This window comes from Protopterus annectens, chromosome 2.part1 (assembly GCF_019279795.1).
Source record: "Protopterus annectens isolate FY-2018-M chromosome 2.part1, PAN1.0, whole genome shotgun sequence".
NCBI lineage: Eukaryota > Metazoa > Chordata > Ceratodontiformes > Protopteridae > Protopterus > Protopterus annectens.
The window spans coordinates 267,292,330-267,308,551 of record NC_056729.1 but is presented as its reverse complement, the minus strand read 5'-3'; the positions used below and the strand labels follow the sequence as shown (position 1 = coordinate 267,308,551).

At 43.1% G+C, this 16,222-nt stretch overlaps 1 protein-coding gene across 1 annotated transcript in view; it reads left to right on the top strand.

The window, feature by feature from the left end:
• Nucleotides 1-16,222, top strand: part of BDH2 (3-hydroxybutyrate dehydrogenase 2) — a 285,246-nt gene that overhangs the window by 182,879 nt on the left and 86,145 nt on the right. Inside the window, exon 5 of the mRNA XM_044062123.1 lies at nucleotides 8,090-8,198. Coding sequence (XP_043918058.1) covers nucleotides 8,090-8,198 — 109 coding nt within the window. The remainder of the gene's footprint in view (nucleotides 1-8,089; nucleotides 8,199-16,222) is intronic.

Genomic DNA, 16,222 nt, shown 5'->3' with positions numbered 1-16,222 from the left:
ACACACGAACTTGGTGTACACCAAGTCCAAGACTGTCATATGTTGGAGAAAAAGGAAGTACTTTGAGAAATGGCAATCTCAGACTTAGTGTATGTAAGTCCACATTTTTGTTCATTCAGTCTTTTTCTTCCAGGACCTACACTAACGTGTCTCAGGAAATCATACAGTTACTTACTCCTTATTTTAAATTTAGTTTCATTTTAGCAACTTAGGCAGTGACTTGTTTAAAAGACTGCCCCAAATCACTAATTGCTCACTGGATTGCCACAACTAGTGAGAAGCACGCTAATGTAGTTTGAGATTGGCTTGAATGGATAGGAGAAGTGGTTTATGAACTTTTGCATGTAAAGCACAAAATGTCAGAACCTCCACAACACAGAACTTCATGCTTTGTGGCACCAAATAAAGGTGTACTTGAAGTTCAAGGGAAATTGTATGTTTTATGGATTATCAAAATATAAGAGTTATACTGATCATGGAATGTGGAAAAATAGCCAGATGCAAAAACAGCAAAAATACTTCTATAGTCTGCCTACATGAAGATTGACAGATAGATGTACATATGGAGGAAGAAGGGAATTTACTGATAAATGAAGGTTTGTTGTAATTTGGAATTGCAGGCCTCTATCATGCCTTAATCTATCATGTTACAAGTAAAAGGGACTCCTCTCTTACTTTGCAGGAATTATTAGTGCAAACTACAGCATTTCTAAAAACAAGAATTGGCACCACTATAACAGACATTAAAACCTTTGTGCATAATTTAACAACAGGAGTCTCTGAGTTTGAAAAACAGTATCCAGTTTAGAAGACTGTCATTGTTCAAACTTCTTTAAAGAAGTTCTTATATCTTCAGATAGAACATCAAGGAAATGTATTATTATCGAAGAAGATTACTCAAATGATATTTTTTTTATTATGATATTTATATAAGCTATTTAAATGTTCACTAACTTACTATGGGCCTTTATCTGAGACTTAAACAATGGGCTGGATGTTGAATTCATTATATGATGGGAGGAATATAATATATCCCTAATTGAGATGTGTTTCTGTGTGTTTGTGTGTGTGTGTGTGTGTGTGTGTGTGTGTGTGTGTGTGTGTGTGTGTGTGTGTGTGTGTGTGTGTGTGTGTGTGTGTGTCTGTGTGTGCGTGTGTGTGTGTGTGTGCGTGTGTGTGTTCGTGTGTGTGTGTGTGTGTGTGTGTGTGTGTGTGTGTGTGTGTGCGCGCGTGCCTATAGACTGTTCTCAGGAATTTAGTGTCTGAATGTTTGGGGACCAGTTTTCTTTGAATTTTATTTTCACTGAGCTGTGCACATGCAACTTAACGCCTAACCTTTCCATCCCAAAGCCATTTCTTGATTAGATGTCCTGATTTCCTCTTGCCTTCTTCATGTCTCTCCCAAATCTTCACCAGATCATCCTCTGCTTTCCTGCACGTTTGACTGAACCATTGTCATCTGTTCTCTTTGACCTTCTCTGCTATTGAAGCTACTTTGGTTTCTGCTCTGATGTTTTCATTTATTTGTCTGTCCTAGAGTGTACAGCCTGTCATACTTTTGTGAAGGAAATGATACATTTGATAAGAAAGAATCTAGAAATATCCATAGTGTGATATTTGAACATAAATGCCTGAAATGCTTTAAGCTGATGCATTGCATTGCTCATTTGCATTTTGCATCTAGCTTGAGACAAATCTTAATTTGCCCATTTCTCTTTTCTGATACAAAGGTCAGAAACAAGTGTTTTCTGTGGATAGTGCCAACTTTTTTCTGTTGTCTTTTCCTGTGTGTTATGAATCATTTATTGCTTCTCTTGATCTGGTGAACAAACTGTTGATATCTAGAGGACAAAAATGTTGATATATTACTCCAATCCCATTAAACCCTGGCATCCATAGCTCACCAGTGTATCTCTTGATGTCTTAACTTTCTCTCCTTAAGGGAACAGACATGGGTGTGTGGCTTGCTGTGGGATCTGGGGATATTTCTGCTGCTGACCTGTCATGATCCCTCCACAGTCTCTGTTCCAGACAAAAATTAGGCAGACATGTTTCTCCATATACCCCTTTCCACTGGTGATGTCTACCCTTCTTGTTACAGTGATGTTATTGCTACCACTGGGAGACATTTTTGCAGTGCCTAATTCCCTTCACCTTTTAAGGTGAATTTGTGATTTACTGCTCACGTTAAATTTCAATTCTTGGACCCATAGCTGGTAGTCAGACCAGTGTCACTGATGTCCTTCAAGGATGCATCTGCAGTCATAACATATGGGTTGTCCTGCCTCAGGCAGCCCTTTGGTCGGCCGGATTCCAAAGTCTGGGTCTGGCCTCGGCTGATGTCGCACTTTCCCCGACATCAGAGCGTCTGGGGTATAAAAGCATCAGCCGATGCCATTTTCCCCAGTCTTTCTTGCCGCGTGGTGCCCGAAGCAGAAGCAGTTCGCAAGTGCCAGTCTGTCAGCTCCTGTGATTCAGCTACCAAAGACTTCGAAAAAGCTAAGTACCCCGTTGGGGACTCTTTCTTGCCTCAGCCGATGTCAGATAAAGTAAATAATTGTTTAACTTGTGGGAAACAAATACCTCATAAGGATTTCCACTCTTACTGCCTTCCTTGCTTAGGCCCAGACCACAACGTCTCGGCCTGTTCAGCCTGTGCTTCCTTCAACCGACGAACTCTTAGACGTCGGTCGGAGTTTGCAGAGGAATTCTTTGGGGCTAATTTCGCATATAAGATGCCGTCGGAGACTCCGACATCGTATTTGGTGAAAAAACAGAAGGACAAGGACCGACACTCGTGGCCCGCGGTTTCGGCTGAAACCACGGTTAGGCCTACCACAAGTGTCTCGGTTTCGGCCAAACCCGAGTCCTCGGTACTTCCTTTAACCAAATCCACTCAACCGACCACCGCGGCCCTGGAGGCCCCGGCTGAGTCGGCTACTGAGCTACCTACTGAAACCAGTGCCCAGGAATTGTCCAACACCATTCCTTTGGACAAGTCTACTCCTGCACGTGGTGCAGCCAGACCCCCTGCATCCATGTCCATTAAAGCTTTTTCCACGGCTAAAGCTGCTAAACTTGCTAAAGCTTTGCCTCCCAAGACTACCTCTCCGAGACCTTCTTCTAGTTCTCAGATCCTCAGCCTTGCAGAGGATCTTATCTCTTTAATTAGAGGTTCTCAGCCTCACCCGGACAGGGGTCTCATCCACCACCAGACAAAAGGCCCAGGACTGAGCCCTCTGACCAACACTCTTCAGATGAGTCTACGGATGGATCTGTGTTGTCAGATCACCAGGAGGAGGCTTATTTGGCCTGCGAGGATTCTGATGCTGAAGAATCTATCCCTTCGGCCTCCCCTCCTGAAGAGTTTTCCTTTGGTGAGACACTACACTCTATGAGAGAACATTTTCAATGGCAGGGTCAGGAATTTTCTGATTCTAGAAAGAGATTAAGGACCTTTTTACATTTACCTCAGCATAGGCCCTTAGCTATACCTCCTGTTTTGAATGTTATTGATGATGTGTACAATGATGTTAGTACAGCCCCTGATTCTCTCCCTCCGGCTCCTGCCAAACTTGATAGATACTACAGGGTCCCGGATTCTCATCTACATCTGTACAAGGCCCATTCTGCAGACCCAGATACTATTTCTCAGGGCCCAAAAGGGGTTGCAGCTGCCACTGCCAAAAATCCTCTACCTTCTGAAAGGGAGTCTAGAGCTTTAGAGAGATGGGGAAAGAAGGTATATACTTCTGCAACTCTTTCCATGAGGGCATTAAATTGTCAATTTCACATGATACAGTACCAAGAGTATTTGTTAGATGAATTGCATAAGAAGCTTTCCTCTTCTGAATCCCTTGACCGTAAATCCCATTCAGGATCTGGTACATAACTCACAGCAGGTTAGTAATCATTTTTTGCAGTGTGGTTATGATGCACTGGAAGCTTCATGTAGGTCAGCTATGACTGGGGCAGTTATTCGTAGGCATGCCTGGTTGAAGGAACAATCTTTACCAGACCATGTTAAAGCTAAACTCCTGGATGCTCCAATGGAAAAACAAAAATTATTTGGTTCCTCGGCTCAGGAGGTCTTAAAGAAGTTTGAAGAAAAGGCAAAATCTGTGCAAACAGTTAAGGACTTTCTGCAAGTACAACCACCGAGATTCAGCAGAAACTGGCCTACTAAGAATTGGTCCTTTCCAGACTCGGACAGATCCCAGAGGGGCAGGAACAGGCGTCCCAGAGGTAGAGGGCAAGCTAGAGGCTCCTACAGAGGCCGTCAGTGGCAGCCTGCCAACCAGAGAGGTGGTGCAGGAACAGCAACAACAACTACTACACCTGGACAGACTCAATGACTTTCCTTTGATTCCGCCGACCAGGGCTCAATTGGAAGCACCATTGGGCGGAAAGCTTTCTTTATTCTCAAAAAACTGGCATTACATTACAAGGGACACATGGACACTGCAAATAATAGACAAAGGATACAGGTTCCACTTCCACACTTTGCCAAGAAGAAACGGAATGCCAAACCTGCCCCCAAATCAGAGGGCAGAGGCTTTAAAGCAGATAAACAACTTAATACAAATGAAAGCCATAGAAAAGGTACCTCTTTCAGAACAAGGCCAAGGATTTTACTCCAGATTATTCCTTGTTCCAAGAAAAGAAAATCAATGGAGGCCTATTCTCGACCTGTCCGCACTGAATACTTACCTCATTGTGCCAAAATTCAAGATGCTGACCCTACAGCAACTTCTTCCCATGCTGGGCAAGGAGTCTTGGCTGGTGACTCTAGATCTCAAGGAGGCATACCTGCATGTCCCTATTCGGCAAAGTTGCAGAAGACACCTCAGATTTCTTGCAGGATCAGAGCATTATCAATTCTCAGCATTGCCCTTTGGCTTATCTACTGTGCCCAGAGTATTCACAAAATGCCTGGCATCAGTAATTGCACACTGCAGACTTCAGGGGATTCAAATCTACCCATATCTGGACGACTGCCTTATACAAGCGGACAACAAGAAAAATTTGATAAAGGACTTGGACTATGCCATCCACCTATTGCAGGCCTTGGGATACACAGTCAACATCCAAAAATCAAGACTTGTTCCATCCCAAAGGATAACCTTTTTGGGTGCAGATCTAGACACAACCACCCAAATGGCCTTTCTCACAGAAGAAAACAAAAACAACTTCCGGATTACTTCATGAATCTGACAAGACAAACTCAGCTAACTGCAAGGAAAATCCTGCAGGCCCTGGGTTACATGGCATCCTGTATAATTCTGATTCCACAAGCCAGGCTGCATATGAGAAAATTACAATGGTACCTAAGGAGTGTATGGTCTCAGCACAGTCACAGTTTGGAAACTTTGATACCAATCATTCCTTGCCTTCAAAAGGAATTCCTGTGGTGGGCTCAAGCCTGCCAGTCCAAAAGTGGGTTGCCTTTCAACAAACCAAAAACACAGCAAACCATCACCACGGACGCTTCAGACCGAGGATGGGGAGCACACATGGAGGGCAAATGTATCCAGGGCCTATGGTCTCAAGGACAGCTGCGCATGCACATAAACCAAAAGGAAATGCTGGCAGTGATACATGCAATCGAGGCCTTCAAACCTTTCCTCCATCAAGGCCACCTGTTAATAAGGACAGACAACACCACAGTCATGTGGTACATAAACAAGCAAGGAGGCATGCATTCCTACCCTCTATGCAGGCTGGCCATGAATCTATGGGAACTATGCTTGAAACTCAATATCCAACTGCAGTCCCAGTTCGTGCCAGGGAAAGAAAATGCACTGGCAGACAGCTTAAGCAGAATTACCATGGATGCACACGAATGGATGCTGCACCCAGACATTTTTCTACTCATAACACAAGCATGGGGAAAGCCGGAGATAGATCTGTTCATCTCGCCCCACAATCACCAACTGAAGACATTCTGCTCAAGGACATACCACCCACAAGCTTGGAGGGTGGACTCTCTCTCTTTCAGCTGGAAAGCTCTAAAAGTCTATGCCTTCCCACCTCTCCCATTAATGTCCAAGGTTTTACTGAAGATCAGGGCAGAACAGCCAAGAGTGATTCTGATAGCTCCAGACTGGCCAAGGCAGCACTGGTACCCACTATTGAGGAGCATGTCACAGGTGAAACCATGGCCTCTACCCCTTTGGCCACTTCTTCTGACGCAGAACAATTTCAAGATCATGCATCCCAACTTGAAAACATTGCAGCTAACTGCCTGGAAAATCCCATAAACCCCCCTCAGAATAACTTATCACAGAGAGTAAAGGACATTATTATGGAAGCTCGCCGGCCTTCCACAAGGAAGACATACTCAGCAAAATGGAAAAGATTTCTCATTTGGAACACAACAAAAGGCTTAGATGTGACAGTGGTGAGCATGGCACATATTCTGGAATACTTAGCAGAATTGTACCACAATGGCCTGTCCTATTCTTCCATTAAGATTCATGCCTCAGCAATTTCAGCAGAATACAATGTTGATCCACCTATCTTCTCGCATCCTCTCCTCAGGCAATTTCTGAGAGGAATCAAATCATCAATCCTCCAAGGAAACCTCCTTTACCTACTTGGGATCTCAACTTTGTGCTGGAGAAACTAACACTTCCTCCCTTTGAACCAGCAGCATCGGCGGATCTACAGTTTCTGTCTTGGAAAACTGCATTCCTTCTGGCCATAACTTCAGCAAGAAGAGTATCTGAGTTACAAGCTTTAATGGCAGTACAGCCATTTGTTATCTTCCATCAGGACAGAGTTTCATTGAGAACCAATCCTACTTTTATGCCAAAGGTGGTATCTAGGGTATCCTTGAACCAAGCTATTCACTTGCCTACATTCTTCCCAAATCCACAAAATAAAGGGGAAAAACTTCTACACACCCTGGATATACACAGACAACTATGCTACTACTTGGACAGAACTAAAAGTTGCAGAAAGACTGACCAACTCCTTGTAGCATATGCTGCCGGGGTGCAAGGAAAAGCAATTTCCAAACAGACAATTTCAAAGTGGATAGGAAATTGCATTCGATTTTGTTACTCCTTTCATGGAAAGATGGTTCCTGCAAACATTAGGCCTCATTCCACAAGGGCCACAGCCACCACTACAGCCTTCCTAAGAGGGGTGGCTCCCAAGGACATTTTGGAAGCTGCTACATGGAGCTCCATGCATACATTTGCCAAGCATTACAATTTACCTTTATACTCCAGATCCAGAGCAGGTTTTGCTACAGCAGTCCTGCAGGGTATCTTAACTACACCATCCTTTTCTTAGTACCTCCTCCCCCAGATTGGCTATGGTATTCTACCCATATGTTATGACTGCAGATGCATCCTTGAAGGACATAGTACAGTTTTGTACCTACCATAAATGTAGATGTCCGATAGGTATGCATCTGCAGTCAGGTTTACCCTCCCTCCTTCCCCTCTGTGGTATTCCTAGGGTGCTTCCCCTCCATTAGCTAGCTGGGGGATCTATTATGGTGTATTTGTTTGTATATATATATATATATATATATATATATGTATATATTTTGGAAAATGTTTGGAATTTATTGCATTCCTCCAAATTTGGCCTTCCTAGAGGGCACCTGGCATCTGGGGCAAGAAACACTGAGGAAAATGGCGTCGGCTGATGCTTTTATACCCCAGACGCTCTGACGTCGGGGAAAGTGTGACATCAGCCGAGGCCAGACCCAGACTTTGGAATCCGGCTGAACGAAGGGCTGCCTGAGGCAGGACAACCCATATGTTATTACTGCAGATGCATACCTATCGGACATCTACATTTATGGTAGGTACAAAACTGTACTTTACAGCAGGTGAATATTTTGCCCCTGAAGAGTTGGACCATCCAGTAAGGTACTAAGTTTGGCACCAATGTTTATGCTTTTTTCAGTGTTACATGATGTTGTATGCCACATTGTATTGAACTATTTTTGTGTATTATGCCTGTATAAAATATAAACTTTCATCATAATAAACAAGCAAATAATATGTTGCTGAAATATTCATAGGATTACTGTTGCTTTGCATCTAAAATTGTTTTTTTACTTTTTTTCTAGTTTTGTTCACCATGGTACAATCCTGGACTGTGACGAGAAGGACTGGGACTTCACAATGAACCTTAATGTCCGTAGCATGTACCTGATGATCCGCGCCTTTCTGCCCAAGGTAGACATCTCTCTCTATATATATATATGTGTATATATATATATATATATATATATATATATATATATATATATATATATATATATATATATATATATATATATATTTGTCTCTTCTGCTCCCTTTTTTGTGTTCCAGTGCCTCCCCTTAGACTTCAAGTCTCTGAGGAACTCTCCATTGCCTACTGCCTTATTCATTTTTTCACACAACAATGTTTTGCCCTGACTTCCAAGCCTATCATATTGCAGGACTTTTGCTTTTCCTGTTGAACCTAGTTCCCCTTTAACGAGTGCACTACCTGCTATAATGTAAAAACACAAGATTACATGCATGCTGCACTGCAGATATATATCAGTGCTCCCCCCCCCTCACTAAAATGCCTGCCTGCCTGCCTGCTGCAAGACATCCTCCATTCATTCCCTGAGAGAGAAGTAGGGAAGAAGATTTCAGCCCCTAAAATACTCCCTTCTCAATCAGCATTTTAACACCTGGGCCTCTGGCCTCCCTTTGTTGCCACCAGGTTAACCATGTTCAAGGTACAGACTGTAGAGATCTGCTAGTTTGGTATCTTGTGCTGAAAGAAATGCAGTAAAACAAATCCTTAAGAAAAGTGATCATAAAACTTCCCCCCATATAAAATAGTGACACATGCAGTTTTTTTTCAATTTGAAAAGTAATTTGCATAGTTTCTTGTCTTGCTAAAAGTACTATATTCTGCTTCCTGATAAATTCATATTTTATTTTTATAACATTGTATGTGTGTCTGTGACACTTGCCATGTTAATATACTTTACTATAAGATAAGAACATAATTTTACAGGTAAGACATTATACTGTCTCTCTTCTGTCTCCATGGATATCTGTTAGCATTATTGGAGTTTCCATCTCAGTGGTGCAAATTTTGGAATTCCTTATTCTTTATTTGGAGATATGGGGTACTCCTCATGACAGATTTAATCCTTGATGAGTATGGACAAGCCACGTAGCAGATCACACTTGTAAGGTAGTGTATGGATAAATGAAAGGTGCATTTGGAAATTATGTATGCTACCAGAGTTTTCTTACCCTAAAGTTCAGTCCAGTCTTATCCATTTGTGGGAGAAGGGGGTTGAGATGGTTAGGTACTAGAGTTCTGCTAGAGCTGCTTTAGTGACTCACGAGTTATTTAGAATAAAAGCAGAATGTGCTGATAACTCTGATGCAATGTATTTGCTTTTCAGAGTAGTTTTGGAAGAGTTATGGAGTTTGAAAAAGCTTAATCATTTCTTTTTAGTAGGGTTGCCTTCTTTCTGTTTAAAAGCCCACAGATAAACGATAAAAATTCAGTGCATATAATAAACGAGGGCTTTAGTACTGCTCAGAGTGTTGTATTTTCCAGATTCTGTATTACTAACAAGGCGGTATAGCTGCCCAATATGGAGAACCCACTTTTCTCCCACATGTGTTTAGCAGGATGAAGTCCGAATAAAATTCTTATTGATGTTAGCATGTTCTAACAGCTGATGTGCTATGAACCAGTAGTGTCCTTTTCAGGGTCAGTGGTGGATGTGTATTTCCCTTTGCTTGTAATAATGTCTGTCTGGCACTAACCTTGTAGCATAGCCATGGTTAACCTTCATCAGAAACCAAGAAGTAGTATTCGTCTTCCTCTGATACAGTGTTGCTATTAAAATAGTCAGTCTGTTGCTGTGACAACCAGATGGTATTAGCAAAGCATATGCAACTTTTATATCCTCCATGTGATGTGTTATGTATTTTCAGTAATGCATGGTAAAGCTAGCAAGAAAATCTTTTTAGCAGAATGAGGTCAATAAAGTGAACAGTTTCCCTTCTTCATATTTTATTTTCAGTAATGAGTTGCAAGGTCACCTGGCACCACCCCTTAAATTCACATTTCAATATTATCATATAAAAATATGTCAGGGGTTGGGGAAACCAGCAACTACAGATTGCAGATTATTAGTGTTTTACAGTTGCACTGTTAGCTATAAGGAAAAGTTATGGATTGGAAGAGTGTTAAAGGTAACACATGCTAGTGGTAATACAGTATACAGTTATTATGGCCCTAAGGCTTCAGGCAGATTGCTATCAGCATTTGACAAAATTTATGGTTGTGTTTACACACAAGCAGACATACACATGCACACACAAAAGACATGCTCACATTTCTTGTAGTCCTCTGCAGTGATGAATGGGTGGACTTAAAAGAAATGCTGTAGACTTAAACATAATTGGTAAGATCTCTGTAAAAGGAATTTAGTTCTTGAATGAAGAAAAAGTTAAGACAATAAGTTGAAAAGGTTCATCATAACTTTGATGAAACTTCTACAGGGACAATGAAAATATGTTTAGTGAAAAAAGGATAAAGGAAAAAGCAAGCAAGGGTAGATCCAGGTATACTCAGTGCTCTCAGATAAGTGTTTTTCTATCAGTGAGAAACATTGTGTCTCAGAGAGCCTGGAACATCAAAAATAGATAAGAGTTTGCAACTTAAATCTGTACAGCGTTCTTTCTTGTAATTTTAGGGGACCACAACTGAAAATGTAGCATAAGCCTCTTACATCTACAGGGCAAACTACTAGAGAGAGGTGCACATTTTTTAAAATGCTGCATGAGTTGGTGGCAGCAGCAGCAATGAAGTTTGACAACAAAACAGAAAATATGGCTACAGTTTGGAAACAGAGGTACCCACATAGTAACCTAGCTTTGATAATGGTATTGATATGGACAGCTGACACTGGAGGAGTGCAGTGCTTTACATAGTGCTGGAAAATATCTTTTTATGGATCTTAATGCTAGACTGCTCATTTACATAGGTTCATAGGTTCATACTAGGCTATCTGCCCTAGGGTATTTATAAGCCTAGCCAGAGTGTGTATGGCTTTCGACACCCATTTTAAATTAATTTTGCTATGCCCTTTTTCGAGGTTAGTATACTGTGCCTCTGTCTAACAGTGACACAGAAGTGATACCCGGGGTAAACCTATGACCTCCCATCCACTCAAGATTCCTCTTGAAGAGAGTCAATGAGGGACTCTGCCTAACCTGGACTGGAATTTTATTCCAGAGTGAAGGGAGCCTCTGGGTTATGAATCTGTCCCTCCAGCATGTCCTATTTATTTCAGTGCTGAGGTTTAAGTCCCTCGAGCGCATAGCTCGATGGGATTTGGATTTTCTGAGGTGCAGCATGTCCATTAATTCCGGGTTGGACATGGCTTTATACGTCATGCACAGATTGCCTCTGAGCAGGCGGTATGCCACTGAGTAGAGCTGGGGTTTCTTTAACCGGGCAGCATACGGCATCTGTTTGAGCCCCTTGATCCTCTTGGTGAGGTACTTTTGGGGTCTTTCCAGTTGCTGCAGGTGTCTGGTAAGGTACATCCTAAAAGGGGCATTGTACTCAATTATGGGCCTGATGAGGGATGAGTAAAGAGGCACGATGACCTCCCCTGATCTAGATGTGAATCCCTTCATGATTAGGTGGGCTATATAAAATGTTTTTCTAACCACTTTGGCCACTTGGTTGTCAAATAAGAGATTGCTATCAACTTGGGTCCCCAGGTCTCTAATTACTTCTTCTGTACTTAATGGATTACCACCTATGTGGTAATTTGTGGGCACTTTGTTTTTGCCAAAGGGGATGACTATACACTTTTTGGCGTTTAGTTTGAGGCCATGGCTCTGGCACCAGTTGTCTGTTTCTATGAGGCCCTTTTGGAGGATGCTTGTGTCGGCTGGAGAGTCTATTATGGCGCCCAGTTTGCAGTCATCTGCGAACTTGGGCAGCCACAGTCCTTCCATGTTGGCCTGTACCTCCGAGAAATATATACCGAACAAGAGAGGTCCCAAGACTGAGCCTTGTGGGACACCACTTGTAACTGGTTTGAAGTATGACATGGCTCCAGCTATTCTAACCATGTGGGTTCTGTCCTTGAGCCAGTTTGCAACCCATCTAGTGACATAGGGGTTTATATTTAAGCTGGTGAGCTTATCTATAATGGCCGAGTGGGGTATTGTATCGAAGGCTTTTGCGAGGTCCAGGTAGGCTGTGTGGACCACCTTCCCCTTGTCAATGGCCTTGGTGACTGTTTCAAAGAAATTGACCAGGTTTAAGAGGCAGGATCTGCCCTTAACAAAGCCGAACTGGGTAGGATCCAGTGTCTGTAGGTCCCCAATATCTTTATTTATAAGGTCCATGATGATCCTTTCCATAGCTTTGCAGACCAAACTAGTGAGACTTATGGGGCGATAGTTTCCAGGATCCGTTGAGGCAGCACCTTTGTGGAGAGGGACCACTGTTGCTGTACGCCACTCTTTGGGTACATATCCTGTAGTAAGGCTGAGATTGAACAGTAGTTTTAGGTTTGGGTTTAGCTCTTCTTGGAGTTCATGTAGGATGCAGCCTGGGACACCGTCTGGTTCCATTGATGCTGTGTTTCTTGCTTTGGAGAGGGCAGTTCTTACCTGAGCATCTGAGATGTCAGGGGGGCAGCACTCTGTTGGGATAGATATTAGCCCTTTTGGTGGGGATGGGGGGAGAAGTTTGCGCTGAACCTGTCAGCTAGGATGTTGGCAATGTCTGTGGGTTCGGTGTATTTTTTGTCATTTTGGACTAATTCTGAGCATATCTGGGAATTCCCACCAAGGTTCCTAACATAACTAAAGAAAGCCTTGTGATTATCCTTAGTGTCCTGTGCAATTTTTCTCTCGAAGCTGGCCTTAGACGATTTTATGAGTGCCCGTAGTTTTTTGCTAATACTGATCAGAGATGCCTTCCCTTTTTGGGATTTTGCTCTGTCATGTAGTAGCTTCCTCCTTCTATTGTATAGTTTGTTTATGGCTTGGGTCCACCAGACAGGACGTCTGCCTTTGGAGGATTGGGTCTTGGTTTTATTTGGGATTGCATGATCCATGCATTCCTGAAGGTGTTCATAGAATGCGTTTATAAAGGATTTTGTGGTCTGGGCAGATATCCACAGGCCGGGGCGTTGAAGGATTCCACCTCAGTTTTGAGGAGTGTGAAATTTGCTTTAGAGAAGTTTTTCACTGTGGTTTTCTGGGCATGGGGTGGGGTCTGGATGTGAATATCCAGTGAGATTAGTTTATGGTCTGATCTTACCAGTGAGGGATACACTTCTGGTCTGGAGCATAGAGTCCCCATGTTGGTGATGATCAGGTCCAGTATGTTTTCCCCTCTTGTGGGAGTGGTAACAAGTTGTTCCATAGCATTTGAGTTTATAAATTCTAGGAACCTTTGGGCTAGGGTGTTGGAGCTAGAGTAATGCTCCCAGTCTATGGTTGGGTAGTTGAAGTCACCCAATATAATGGTGTTTGGAGAGACCTTCATATTTTCCAGTGTTCTCAGGAAGGCCGAGTGGGGTTCCTGGGTTTGGGACCGTGGTCTGTAGCAGGCTATAAACTGGAAGGCAGTTTTACCCACTGTTAGTTGCACATGGATAGTCTCTGATGCTTTGTGCTGTGCCACCAACCTGGAGGTGTGGGTATCTTTGACGAATATTGATACTCCCCCCTCCTTTTGTGGTTCGGTCCACGTTTTGGGGCCGAAAAGCATGGTATGAGGTATAACCTGGTAGTGCTGGGGTGCTCTCGAGAGCCTTGAACCAGGTTTCTGTTACTGCACAAATATCGATATTCTCCATGCTAAGGAGAGTTTCGAGTGCGTGCATCTTGAGGTTTAGACTTCTGGCGTTGAGTAGCATTACTCTTAGTTTCTTATCCCTTGTGATACCTATGGAGGTGGGTTTGTCTTTTGAGCAGTATGGGGGTAGCAAGAGCCTTTGCCAATATCCGAAAGCCCAGGGGTGACAGGTGCAAGCCGTCCCTAGCGAAGCATCGTGGCTTGTCGAGCATGTCATCCCAGGCTGACAGGCATTGGATCCCCTTTGAATGACACCAATACTTAAGCCAATTGTTGAAATTGATAATCTTGTCTTCATATTGTGGCATCATTCTTGGTGAGGGTAAGATGCTACTCAAGGTCAGGGTCATACCGGCCTGGGCTACATGCTCAGAGACCTCCTCTATGTCTCCTTTCATTTAGTCCTGGGAGGTACGTCATTCACACCAGCATGGACAATGACTGAGTCATATTTATACTTGCCTTGGTGTGACCTGAGTGCTTGTGTTATGTGGCGGATCCTAGTGCCCGACAGGCAGCTCACCGTGACCTTCTCCTTGTTCAGCCTGGTGAGCGGGACATCAGTGTGCCTGATGATAGAGTCACCTATTACAAGTGTATCAGGTGTGTTGTTTAGCCTTAAGGGCTGTGACTGTTCGGCACACTGGCTTTGTGAGCTGTGTGTTGCACGTGTTTTGTTTTGGGGTAGTGGTTGCTTGGGTGTCTGCTTTGGAGGTCTCTGCTGCTTAGGCAGATTTTTATTTAGAGCCTCCAAGTATGTTTTTGTGTGTTTATGTGTTTGGTTTGCTGTCGTGGTAGGTCTATGTGAGATTGGAATTGTAGTGAGTGTGGTTTCCTTCTCCTCCTGACTGGTTATGCCAGTACTGAGTTGAGAGAGCTTAGCCTCCAGTTTGGCTATATGGTTGCATTGCTCACATGTGTTGGAATTTGTTGGGAGGAGGAGAGGGTTGTCTGTGTACATGAGGCAGTTGTAACATTGCCTCAAGATTCCCAGGTTCACCAGCTGGACCGGAGAGGAGATTGACAACTGACCTTTGGACATGCTAGAATAGTATTGGGAATTCCGTTATAACTGAAAAAAAGGGCCAATGGGGAACAAGTTACTCAAGGGGAGTTTGTGAGGGTGCAGTGCTTTTAATTTTGTAGTACTGACTTATATAATTGCTTTAGTGAGCAAGTGCTAGGCTTTAGCGTAGGAATAGGGTGTTTAGTATGAGAACTAGATCAGTTCCAAGGGAAAAAGTGAAAAGCAGACTTTGTGGAGCCGAGAATGGCTCAAACCCAATTAAGCGGTGCTGCTCGATGTCGCGCTATGCACAAAATCACGCAAAGCCGCACTACAGCGGGTTTTATACAGGCGGACTTGAAAGAGCTAGAAATTGGCCCAAAACAGCCAACAGACTACCAGATTCCTGCACTGAGAACACTCCTCCAGGGACAGATAGGCTGCTCCAAGCTCCCCACTGCCACTGGTGAACAAAGAAGCCTCCCTCTATCCAAGAAAGGAAATGGCAACACAGGAACTTTCCAAAAGTCCAGAATACAGCAAAGCCTGTATTTGAACTACTCTAGGTCAGGAAAGATGGGAAACAAGGATAACTTTTTTTTTTTCTTTTTTGCAACAAACAGCAGGAAAATGCAATAAATATGTAACACAGGCTAGCGCACTTGAGTGTGTAGCCTCAACAAGTAAATGCAACAAACAGGAAAAACTTTAAAAGTGCAGGTGCAAAAACAACTTTAGACAGTTTAAAACAGTTCAAGAAGCAGAAATACTTGCAGTTTAGCTAGATCGGACAGTCGCCCAGGTAGTAGCAGGAAAAAAACACTTTTATCAGGTTAGCAGTCGCTCTTTTGGCCTCTCTGCTGCTAGCACCACTCTGCCGGACCAAAAGGAGCTTGGCTGAGTAGTAACAAGCGCAAAAACCTCACCAAAGTGGGTTTTATACAGGGGGACTTGAAAGAGCTAGAAATTGGCCCAAAACGGCCAATAGACTACCAGATTCTTGTGCTGGGAACACTCCTCCAGGGATAGATAGGCTGCTGCAAGTTCCCCACTGCCACTGGTGAACAAAGAAACCTTCCTCTATCCAAAAAAGGAAATGGGCAACACAGGAACTTTCCAAAAGTCCAGAATACAGCAAAGCCTGTATTTGGACTACTCTAGGTCAGGAAAGACGGGAAACAAGGATAATTTTTTTTTTTTGTTTTTCTTTTTTTTCAACAAATAGCAGGAAAATGCAGTAAACATGTAACACAGGCTAGCGCACCTGAGTGTGTAGCCTCAACAGGTAAATGCAACAAACAGGACAAACTTTAAAAGTGCAGGTGCAAAAACAACTGTAAACAGTTTAAAACAGTTCAA